The sequence below is a fragment of the Schistosoma mansoni genome, chromosome 4, assembly GCF_000237925.1.
Source record: "Schistosoma mansoni strain Puerto Rico chromosome 4, complete genome".
In the NCBI taxonomy this organism is placed as follows: Eukaryota; Metazoa; Platyhelminthes; class Trematoda; order Strigeidida; family Schistosomatidae; genus Schistosoma; species Schistosoma mansoni.
The window spans coordinates 5,661,625-5,673,897 of record NC_031498.1 but is presented as its reverse complement, the minus strand read 5'-3'; the positions used below and the strand labels follow the sequence as shown (position 1 = coordinate 5,673,897).

Below are 12,273 nucleotides of genomic sequence, written 5' to 3'. Positions count from 1 at the left end.
TCTTTTTCTTTCTTTCTGAACGTACATATGAAATAGTTTTACAAATGCAGTGTATAAAAACAAAAAAATTATAGGCAAATGGAGAACACATTAAATTATAACCTTGGATACAAACACACACACAAAAGATTCATATCATTTTGTACAGGTAATATAAAAATTGCAATTAGGATATGTATATTCAAGCATAGTTTTTTTTCAATCTGACATATCAATATGAAAGGAACATTTTCTAAAAAAAACATTAAATTAGCAGATTACAAGATGGGTATTCAAAATGAGTAAACAGAACAATTCAATCAATGGAATGATAAATCATCAGATTGTAATACACGTTTTTTTTACTTCTTTATATTCATAAAAAATAAGATCTGTAAGCTTATTGTTAAGACAAGACATCAAAGCACATAAATTAACAATAATATACATTGAAAATGAAAGCTAATATATTCAAAAGACATATGTATACATTCATAGACATCACAAAGATTATTCGAAAATCTTATTTTATTAATTATGCTCTTTTACTTAATCTAAATGGAATTGTAGAATTAAACTACACTGTTCATTCATTGAATGTACTACTTAAAAAAAAAACAAAATTGGTAGACAATAGTAAAAATCAGTAATATATTACATATGGAAAAATTCAAAATATACGTTTTATATGAATTATTTTTTTCTAATTTATTATTACTTTGCATTTGTACTGATGTTCTTATATGCCTCCAAGCTTGGGTTTCTTGTTGTTGCCGTTGTTGATGTTTAAGTTGTAATTGTTGTAAACGATATGTTTTATCAAAAGTTTTATCTAAATCATAATATTCATTAAATCCTGGTGCTTTTAAAATACTTTTTTGAAATGTTGAAAATTTAATATGATATCTTATTTGTGGATATTGATCATTGATCATGATAGTTAAAACTTCTAATAGATTAATGCATAACTAAAATGTAAATGAATAAAAATAAAGGTTTTATGTTTTATACTAAATTTATCAACTAAATATATATCTCATACTAAATGAATTTAAACTTCACCCCATTGCACGAGCAAGTGGCTATCAGGACTTAGTGGCCAAGTGGAGAACACGATGGCGTTTGAAGTGAAAGGTATTGGGTTCGAGTCCTAGAGTGAACATCAACTCTGAGATGCAGGTACATCCAGCTGACGAGTCTCAAATAGGATGAAACGCGCGTCCTGGATTCCACTGCTAGCCACTATCCATCTATATCTTATACAACTATGATTATTGAATAACCAAAAAAACGTTTACAATAAAAGTTGAGAGTTTGGATATGACTACTGAGATGTAAAAGTCTTCACATTATATAGGTCATCATGCTTGTAATTGAAATATATCTTCTTGAATACGTTAGCTCTTTGGTTTTTCTATATTGTTTGAGGTATACAGATAATGGGAAAAAATATTTTTACAGTATATTGTGCGCTTATTTTAAAAGAGCTTGTACCGTTTTCATGTTAAGTCAATAAAAAATCATTTATAACACCTTCCTGAATAGGAAATCCTAAAGATATCAGTTTGTAACATGGATCCTTGAGTTAAATTTGGCTATATTGGCCAACTATTTGTCAGTACATACTGATTTTATTCACTGAGTTTACTTATCCAAAAATATAGACTATCATTCATTTCCCTTTGTTAACTTCACGAAAGGTGAATAATGTTTCCTTGTACAGTTATAATTTAATATTTTCCTATTCAACTCAATTCGCTCAAACTTTCATGTCACTAAACAATTTTATGGTGAGTTTCACCACTATGTATTTATATATAAATATACTACTGACAAGTGACCTGTTCGGCATAATGTTTAATATTTATTTAAGTTATTACAATGTACGTCGATAAATTTGACATGTTTTATTATCAATCAACAGTAGGACCATGAACGTTTTGCACACTTTCAGTAATTTCAGTCCTCAGACTACTTCTAACAATAAATATCAATAAGGTCAGCTGGAATAACTTCCTTTCTTAACATGAAAGAAATCGCTAACTTATAACCCCATAAGATATCAAAGCACTTGAGCATTGTATAGTCGTAAGTGCTTCCAGTGACTAGTCAGTTGTACGTTTTGCTGTTAGATGAAACTATAAAGTACAACTCGGTAAATAGAAAAATGCTACATATCAACTTATAAAATTATCAAGCATAGTTATTTTAACAATACATTTTGTTTTAAACATACAGATGTCTTGTTTTCTGTCGGAAAAGATGTATCTAAATTGATTGCCAGTAGATATTCTAATCGTTTTAATAACTTATTCGAATTACTATTGCTTGAATGTTGTTTTGACCAGAAATGTTTATCATCGATTGTTTGATATGCAGATAATATCAACCGACAACTTTCCTGTCCAAATAAATGTGCCAGGAAATTGGTTAGTAGAAATTCAAGTTGAACAATACTTCCGTAAAATTCATATTCTGAAAGTGATTTATCATCCGCCAACAAATCGATTGTTGTAGAATACATTTTCACATCGAAATCAATCAATAGTTTATAACCTATAAGAAATAAAATGATGACATAAAACAGTTGTGGAGATGAAGTATATAAAAATCCTAATTACATTATAGCAAGTTATCAGCTTATAGTTGAGTCATTGAAAAATCTACAACTAATTCAAAAAGTAATGGATATGTGGAACATGGACCACTTCAATTAAATTATCGTGAATCAAATGTACAGGCGAAACTTTAGTAACTCACACCAAGCCTTCGTAAAGTATATTACTATATATGTCCAGTTAAAAAATATTTAACTTCACATTATAATTTGATGCAAATAATAATCATCGTTATCAACGAGGAAGATTGTTAAGTATAAACGATATGGTAAGAAATTAAAGTTGATTGGTAATAAACTTTTCATTATCTTCATTTATAAATAGCTGTTTTCTTTTTACTGAGTGAAAAACTCAACTCCATTGGGATTTAAGTATCGCAAATGACCTATTCGATTTCTTGTTTCACAACATAATTGAAATAATGTGTTGTCAGATTATCTACATGTATTTGTACGTTTCTCACCTACGAACCATTACTGTTAGCTTATTTTATATTACAAAATGTTAAAAATCAGTTAACCACATCAATGAATCCTGAATACATTCAGTAAGATAGACACATCTGATTTTAATATGATTACGAGATAGGACTGTTGTAGTGTGGTCTACTTTTATCCACATCAGTAGTATATGGTGATGGTCAGACATAGAATGTATTTTAGCAGAAGACCGATAAGGAAAGAACTGAAATGAAGCACAATTGGTACGAGAATGCATGAACAATGAAATTAGAGAAGATGAACTGATATTTACAGAAGGAACAGTGAAGATTAAGATAATTGATTGTTATTTTGCAAATTAACTGTTAGCTGTATGGTTATCAAAATTTATTGAGATAGTCTGTAATTTGTGCTTAAATACATTCGATTGTCCCCACTCGTGTTCTGTTCACTACACTGTGAATATTTATGAATTAGTGCTAATAGCTCTTTTGTTCATAATGAACGATTCATTTTCAAGATATTTCTATTCAGCGATTCATGTCAGTAACCACTCATTCAACCAATTAAATTCTACTGGAAATTTGATTACTGTGATGTTGAATAAAAATAACAGATGCCTATTAAATAGTAGCATTTTCAGCTTCGTTCACTTAGTACATAAACAATAACGTTGTCTGATTGGTATATCCATTGGGTGAATTGGGTCCTCGTGTCGTCTAATTCATTAAGAGTGTTCATCAATTAAATTACCGAACTTTTGAATCGATTAAATTTTTATTTAGACAGCCATAATAACAATAAAGTAGGATAATTTAAGGTCACAAACCTGTTACAAAATATTGATTTTTCAGACTGAATACATTACAGACAACATGATCATTTGCATAACATGTACAGTGACGATTAAATTTAGGTAGATAAAGACAACCTAAAGATAAATTTGGTTGGTAAATATTGATTGTTTGTATTCGCGTTGGAAAAGTAACAATTTGACTAGTACGATTAGATAAAGAATAAGCATGCCAAATTTTTATCTCTGTTCCATAACACATTTCATATCGACAACCGACGTGACAATTGCATAGTAAAGAACAATTCCGTGCAAACTGTCCCTCTTCTTGATAATCACGCAAGGATGGCATTCTGACAAAATCTTCAAAAGGTATTTGTAATTTTTTCATTATTGTACAATATACTGAAAAAGAAAAAGAAAATAACAATTTATTTGAAATTAGTATAAGTGTGAAAATCGAAAATTTTTCTGCGTTTTGACTTATTTTGTTTTGAAATACTGTTAACCTGGTTCAAATACCTAACTAGACCGCTGAAGTTTCCCAATGATTGTAGGATTTGATATTTTTGTTAGTAGGAGTGAAATACAGTCCACATAGTTAAATCCACTAATTCAGAGAAAATAACATATTTAGATTTCGGAAGAATATGATACAAGTTCCAAATAAACTTTTCCAATCTTCTGTAACGAACTATTTTAACCTCAACCCGTAGTGATGTATAAACGCAAAGCTTAAACATTTTAATACACATTGAAAAATTTATTCGTAACTTAATATGCCGTTAATTGACATGTAAAGAAGTAATCGAACCTGAAAAGGCAGGCTTAGAGTTATAAATACAAGGGTAGTTTTTAAAAATCGTTTTTATACCACTAACATGTACATTCTGATGGTTTACATAAATTTCGTCCAAAAAAACTTCCCGAACTATTCAGTAAAATAACATAGTCAGTCAAAAGTGTTAAATTTAAGGGAACTTCTTCCAAGAACTGTAGAAACCTTTTAAAAAATACAGCTTGTGAATGAACTCAAAGTAATCAACCAGGTAGGAAATAGAAAGCAATGACTTTTGAAAACTTTAGCTGAAAGATTATATTGGAATCATTAAACAGAGGTAAAATCTGACTGTATCCCTTGATGTATATCGCTCAGAGTGAATAGAAAGATTATCCTGTCATTAAAAGTATATTAATCTTAACATTTTTCAGCCAAATCTAGATGAATATATTGAATATCACTCAATGGTTATTGCAACGATGATTACATGATAAATGCGAATCTTAGTACATACCAAAATAGTTTTAGTAAGGATTGGGATAATCTTAAGTCTCATTCGCAATTTTAACCTTGCACCTAGCAACTAACCAAAATGAAGGGGAAATTATTATATAAACTATCGTAATCCTTGATGCAGGATGTGTTTCGTTAGTCGTCGTTTTCGCTGGCTCACATGAGGAGCGTTAAGTATTTTACGATGAAAATATCACTCCATCACGCAGCCGATGTGTCAGATGTACGGTAGTCAGTCATGATGGAAGAAAAATTTCAATATATCAAAAGGAATACCTCCAGCCAATGTTACAATGGAAAAAACTCCAAAATATCTACGATGGAATGACTTAAACGAAAATAATGCCGAAATTACTGGCTACGATACACTTAAATGACTTGAACACGTGGAGTTTATCCTCACCGTTTTAACAATTATGCAGTTTAAAACTTTAAAAATCAATAATAAACAAGTAATTTATTGAGGATGGGTAAATCACATACTTTGTTTCACTCAATAGCTTAATATAACTCATACTTAGAAAAACTGAACAGAGATTACTTCCTCGAAACATTCTTAATGCTTGTTTGAAATCTTCAGAACTATTCCTTTTAAAATCTATTACACATTGCCTGAATATCCTATGGCTGAATTGTTATTGTACAATGGAGTATAAAATCAGAATTTTTCCAATAACAGAATATGATCTGTCATTGATAAATATGAAATGTTGTAAGCCTGTAACATTAAAAATAAAACTGGTTGCTTGGAGTGAAATATATATCTTAGGTTTCCATTTTCAAAGACGATATTGACTACCTGAAACTCCAAAGTCTTCCTGCTATCATTAACTAAAAATACAATAAAGCTCTTGTTTCAGTTACCGTTTTTGTCATTTTTGAGGCTTAGTAATGCACTCATGCCAATATGTATTGCCTCACAACATAATTCTGTTCCAGCCTTAAAATCCCTGTTTACCAGAACAGTTTATTATTATTTTATATCAGCGAAATATCTTATCCGTTTTCAACTTAAAAATTTAAAAGTTTACTTTTCAACGTTTTTGAATATACGAAAATTGAATCGCTAGACGGCCAGATAAAAGTTGTTTATTGAAAACGAAATTTTTTTACAAATATGTAGTTCTCATCATGAAAGTATACCATTTGAAGAGCTCTGGAGAGTAGGAGGTACTTAACATCTCCTCACCAATGCTCACTTACAAATAATTCAAGTATCGAACTGAAGATATTGAGATCATTTTGGTAGAAATGTTAGCTTTGGACAAATGAGTTTCAGCCGATTAGAGTAAATTTCTAATTCCAGTCAACTAGCGTTAAAGTGAAATAATTATCCACTGTCACATAGTGTCAAATTTCATTAGTTTCAATTTTCCATCAGGACTTCAAGAGATTAGTAGAGTTGGTAGAATTCGAAGACATTTTTTACAGAATAATCGTTTGAACAGTATTGTATGTATCATATTATTCCTGATATTGGAAGAAACGTTTATTCTACAAAATACTCTAATATGAATGTACTAAATTTATGATACACAGACTTTTTACAATTTTACCGACTAATAATTGGTTATTAACCTGTGATTATCTTTTAAAAAATCGTTCAAACGCTTTTATCTGAATGCCTTAGTTGAATACTTTAACAAGTAAGTTATAGGAAATCATAGTAAAAAGTCTAAAAACACAGGCAGATTCAACTGATGAGTCCTGAATAGGACGAAACGTGGGTTTGAAATTTCACTGCCAGATGTCATCTATCTCTGTTATAAAAACCTAGCATATCGCATTTTTACTTAATAACTAGTTACCAGTATAAAGTTATGAAGGTTGAATAACGAAACGACTTAAGCGAGACAACTATGGAATACCTAGAAATTCTAGATGATTATCAACTGAAAAACGCTAGTCACTCTTGAAAGACAAATAAAAAACTTCAATTGGGAAGCAAACAAATGCTGGAAAATATTACTTTCTCCCCGGTTCCTACTAGTATGAGTTGGTAAACTTATCGATTCCCTGTAGAATATTCTATTATAATGTACTGAATATAGTGCAGATCAAATTATTTCATGAATTCTCTCTTCCAAATATAATGACTGTATTACACACAAGTTCCGACACTATAACGTAGGATACAATATTCCAGATGTCTCACACCTAACAACTGTGTAAGATTCTATGGCATGACAATCAATGTTTAGTCAGTAGTATTTTTTCAAAATAAACATGATCATGAAGAAGACCACTTAGAAAATTTGTTCATTTGATAGTCCTCTGGTTTTGGGAATTTAATCTAATACTTATAACTATAAAGTGAGATATAGTAATCTTGCTTTTATGATTATATTTTTTGTTGAAAATTAGTAGTTTCGTAAAGATAATAGGAATAATTATAAACAACTGTATAATACATTGTCAATAGAATTCATAAGTCTGTTATTCCTAAAACATATATTGAGTAATTTAACAAATAATAGACACTGAGTAATTTTACTAAATAAGCACACTATCCAACTTTATAACAGTAATAAATTTTTTCAAATTTTGGCAAAAGAGCCGAGCTAATGTCACCATTCGGAGTATCATGTTTTAAAGTAAAACTGATAAGTTACAGTTATCACTGCAAAAACGTTTTAGATTCTTTGTGTGAATATCAATTAAGATGTCAAACAAAGTCCCATATTCTTTGCATAAGTCTTTTGTTATCGGGAAAAGTTTCGGTTTTACTTCCTGTCAAGCTGTTTTGTTCGGTAGGGATAAAATGCTCTGAAAAGGCCAAAAAACTATTATTTATAATGAAAACGGATGGTGATATACTGAATAATAAAACCTGACTTACATGGTTTATGAGTTAAAGCTGGGTTTTCTGGTTGATGTGTTTTGGGAGTGATTTCTGAAATCATAATAATAATTGTGCAATTTTATTGAGAGGTTAAATAAAGTTTTGCTGTCAAGATATTTAAGAATTGATTTACTTAAGAGTTCTTCAGGATTTTTTTAACTGACAATACAGGCCGAGAAGTAACTGTTGTCTGTCTATAATTTAATCTACTTGGATATATGGGCTTATTATTACTCGTGAATGGACACAAATATAACATATAGTGAAAATTTTATCCCCCGTTAACTATTTTTCAATAATTCTGTATCCACCCCAGGTTCATAATAAAAAATCCCTTGGTATGAATCCAAAGATGAAAACATAAAGTGGTTCAAATAAGTATAGTGTAGGCTTCTATCTTTCACGCTGTTAGATCAAGAAATGACTTGTTTTGCAGGCGAAAATGGATAGTGGCTAGCAGTGGAATCCATGATGTGCGTTTCGTCCTGTTTGGGACTCGTCAGCTGGATGTACCTGCATCTCAGAGTTGATGTTCACTCTGGGACTCGAACCCAGTTTCTTTCGCTTCAAACGCCACTCAGCAAATTGCTATCAGGACTCAGTAGCTGAGTGGACAACGCGATGGCGTTTGAAGCGAAAGGTACTGGGTTTGGGTCCCAGAATGAGCATCAACTCTGAGATGCAGGTATATCGAGCTGACGAGTCCGAAATAGGACGAAACTCCCGTCCTGGATTTCACTACTAGCCACTGTCCATCTTTGCTTATAATGCTCGTGAATTAACGCTATATCGAAGCAATACTCACAGTATGCACATATGCCGATAAGAGACTGACTAGTTGCAGTCCTAAAAATCAATGGAAAGATTCAAACAAACAATACTAAATGAATTTAGCGATTTGTTTTGCTGAAAAAATGAATAAAATTCAGCTGGAAACTCTTTTGAGATAAGTTATCACATAGAATAAGATTCTATGCGTTTCTCAATATGTCGTGAATAATCTCTGGTTTATGAATGGCCTTAAATTACTGTACATTTTCGAATCGGTAGATATTATTTTAGTGTACTGTATGAAGCTGTTTAAACGAATTCCAGGCCAACAAAGCTTCTTTTATTCTGAAATAATCTCATTTAACCAATAAAAAACCAGATAAGTAAATATGACGTCAAAACGAATGTTTTGTGCACTTACATTTTACTTCAATTCTGTCATCCTTACTAATTATTCTTAATATTCCTAATAGTGTTGATAATTGTTGAGTGGCTTTTTAACGATTACATTATTACTTTATGAATAGGTAATCGTATCATGTACTTCATCTTAATCCAAACAATTCTTAATTATTTACTGATTGAGCAAATAATTTCAAAACACTGGTGAAGTGAACACGATTCTAAGCGACTGAGTTATTTTTGTCTTATTGAGTCTTTGATTATTTTAACTATGGGAAGAAAAATGGAATTTTACAAAACCCTAGCTATTAATACTCCTTTCATTAATTACCGAATACTTACCAACACAGGGAGGTTGTGTTAAAATTCTACCGAATTCACTGCATCCTGTTAATACATTATTCGATGGATTTAGCTTTGGTTGTGTTACTTCACAACTGCAACCACCAGCCCATGGACCACTCCATAATCTTCGGTAAGAGTTTAAACAGGCAGAAGGATTTAAGTGACAAAGTCCATTTGAGGTTTGGCATTCTGAAACTAGCAGATCATAACTTGTCCTAAAAGATTTCCAAAATGTCAAAATTCTTAATGGTAACCGTTTCAACCATTAAGATAAAAAATTATACCACTTATAAATCTGTCAAATTTCAGATAAAAATCATGTATATAAAGCGCTCTGCTTTACCACCGTATGACGTTCATAATTTTTGATACAATGATGATCAGGGTGAGTTTTGTACGTAATTTACCATTCTGTGTGAAATATATATGTCATGCAGTGGCTGTAGTAGCTCGTAACTTAATCCAATACATTCTCGTTCAGTTTTGTGTAATGATCTAGCACCAATTATCGTTTATGTAGGAAAACAACAATATATATTGATACTTTGCAATTTTTTGCATGGAATATTGAAAAAAGCATGTGTTATTAAAAACCTATGACACAATAAAACTCGATTTCTTGCAACATGTATTTCGTTATGTTGGCTTAGTTACATTCAGACAACTGCCTTCTGCGTTTAGCGCTAAAATAAATTATTTTGAAATGTAAATTGAGAACAAATCCGCTAATGGATTTCTGTAGTTATTTCAATTACAAATATCATGAAAGACTTTGTCTACATGCTGTTTATATTTTATAGCCAACCTTTTTAATATTTTACTGGATTTACTCCATTTATTAATGTAAAGCGAAATGATTTCTTTTGAGCTAAATTCAAAGACTGCCCGAATGTTTCAAAAATTTGTCTGTTGATCAAATGCATATTAAGTAGTATTTCGAGTGGTATATATATATGGGAGCTGAGACACGATAAGCTGTGAAATACCAAGTTCTTTTTTGGTACAATTCACAAATTAGAGGTCACTAACTCGTTGGATTTCCTAACGCTGTTTAATGGAACATGAACATAATTTTTTTCAATCTAATAGGTAAATCATTCAGATTGTAAATGATACGTAGGTACCTAATGGTTCATTTTTTCTGACCATATACAAATAAATGCAATATATTGATAGTATAAAAATTATATTCTACAGATCATATTTTGTAACAGGTAAACTGGAAAGAATTGTTCAATCTACTGGCATAATGATAGTTTTCAAATAGTATGTCTATATTTGTAATATTCAATACTAAGATCTGCCTGAAGATTTTATGCATCTACTTAGATTGAATCAAGAAACAATTTTATTACATTTTTTATAATGATAGCTAATAAGATATTAGACGGTTCAATGCATTTGACAGCAAATCATGGTTCCCAGCTAGTTATTACCCATCTGCAAAGTGTATTAGAAAGTTTAGGGGAACCCATTCTTTCAACACCCAGCACTAACGGAATAGATAGACTTGCAATTGGTCACTCCTCAGTAACCACCATTCGTAGTAGCTAATAATCATATTTGAAGTCATCCGTGCATATGATCATTATAAAACATATCACTGAAATTTAACAAATCCACAAATCAGAAATGACATTTATCTTGAAGAATTTCAGTGATATTTATCTATATTACATACCTACAAACTGGATCATTCTGACATTTAACCCATGCTTGATAGCAATCCATTCTCAATCCATATGACTGACGAATACATCTAGGTACAAATACGTTCTGCATCTGCTGACAATCCAAATCATTAACTGTACAAGTGCATGAAATGGCTTTATTTACCAGAGAATTGGTTTCCTTGTAAAAACGTTCTAGTGAGTTTATGCACTGATTTGGATTTCTACAGGCATTAAACTGCCTATTCATTTGTGCACATCCATAACGTAGATTTACAAAATGTTGAAGACAAACAGGTTCATGAAGACATTCATAAAATATTGAATAACATTCCATATTATTATCTAGTTCGAATAAAAAGCAGTAAGATTGAGAAATATCAGTTTTTATTTAGCCTATGAAAATCTTTAAGAAGTTGATGAGCTTTAAATTACCAGAAAATATTTTACGAATAAAATATGATTGCGACAAAGCGATGAGAAAACGGATTTGATCTGAAAAATGTGATTTATTTGCGCTATACACCTCGAACAATCTGGTCTCATATATACTTGTCATTTTATGTGAAAATTAATAAAGGTCAATTAAATGAAAGTTCAAGTGAACGAAGTGATAATTGTAGACAAAGACGAGAGAAAATAAACATCATATAGAAAGACGATTTCTAAACGCTTTAAAAGCTATGTTGATGTTAATTCTGTGCCCTGTTTAAATTATGCGCTTTGTTATCAATAAGCATGGTTCCATTGCACAATGCAATTAAGGGTTATGGATTAAGTGTCAATGTCACATGTTCCGATAAACATGGAAAGTAGGAAACCACGCTCATCGATAACAAAGCATATAATTAAAATGGGGAACAGAATTGACATCAACACAGCTTTTAAAGCGTATAGAAATTGTCGAGGACAAATTCTTAGGTTTACAGAAGTCTTGAATAATCCTAAATTCAAAACCCCCATATGGACACAGAAACAATTTGTCATAACCTTCTATTTGCCTTAATAATCCTTAAGTCATTTTATGGCCTAAGGTGATGTGACAATTTCTTATTATTTCCATCTGATGTTAATTTTCTTTCTCATTTATCTACAATTATCACTTCGTTCACTTGAACT

At 30.8% G+C, this 12,273-nt stretch overlaps 1 protein-coding gene across 1 annotated transcript in view; it reads right to left on the bottom strand.

The window, feature by feature from the left end:
• Positions 1-211: 211 nt before the first annotated feature.
• Smp_149270 (hypothetical protein) overlaps positions 212-12,273 on the bottom strand; it is a gene marked incomplete at its 3' end in the record, with an annotated part of 32,114 nt that continues 20,052 nt past the window's right edge. Inside the window, exons 6-12 of the mRNA XM_018796635.1 lie at positions 11,166-11,499; positions 9,482-9,699; positions 7,964-8,017; positions 3,867-4,235; positions 2,216-2,535; positions 711-947; positions 212-232 (exon numbers count right to left, since the gene is read on the bottom strand). Of these exons, the coding sequence (XP_018651757.1) occupies positions 212-232; positions 711-947; positions 2,216-2,535; positions 3,867-4,235; positions 7,964-8,017; positions 9,482-9,699; positions 11,166-11,499 (1,553 nt within the window). The remainder of the gene's footprint in view (positions 233-710; positions 948-2,215; positions 2,536-3,866; positions 4,236-7,963; positions 8,018-9,481; positions 9,700-11,165; positions 11,500-12,273) is intronic.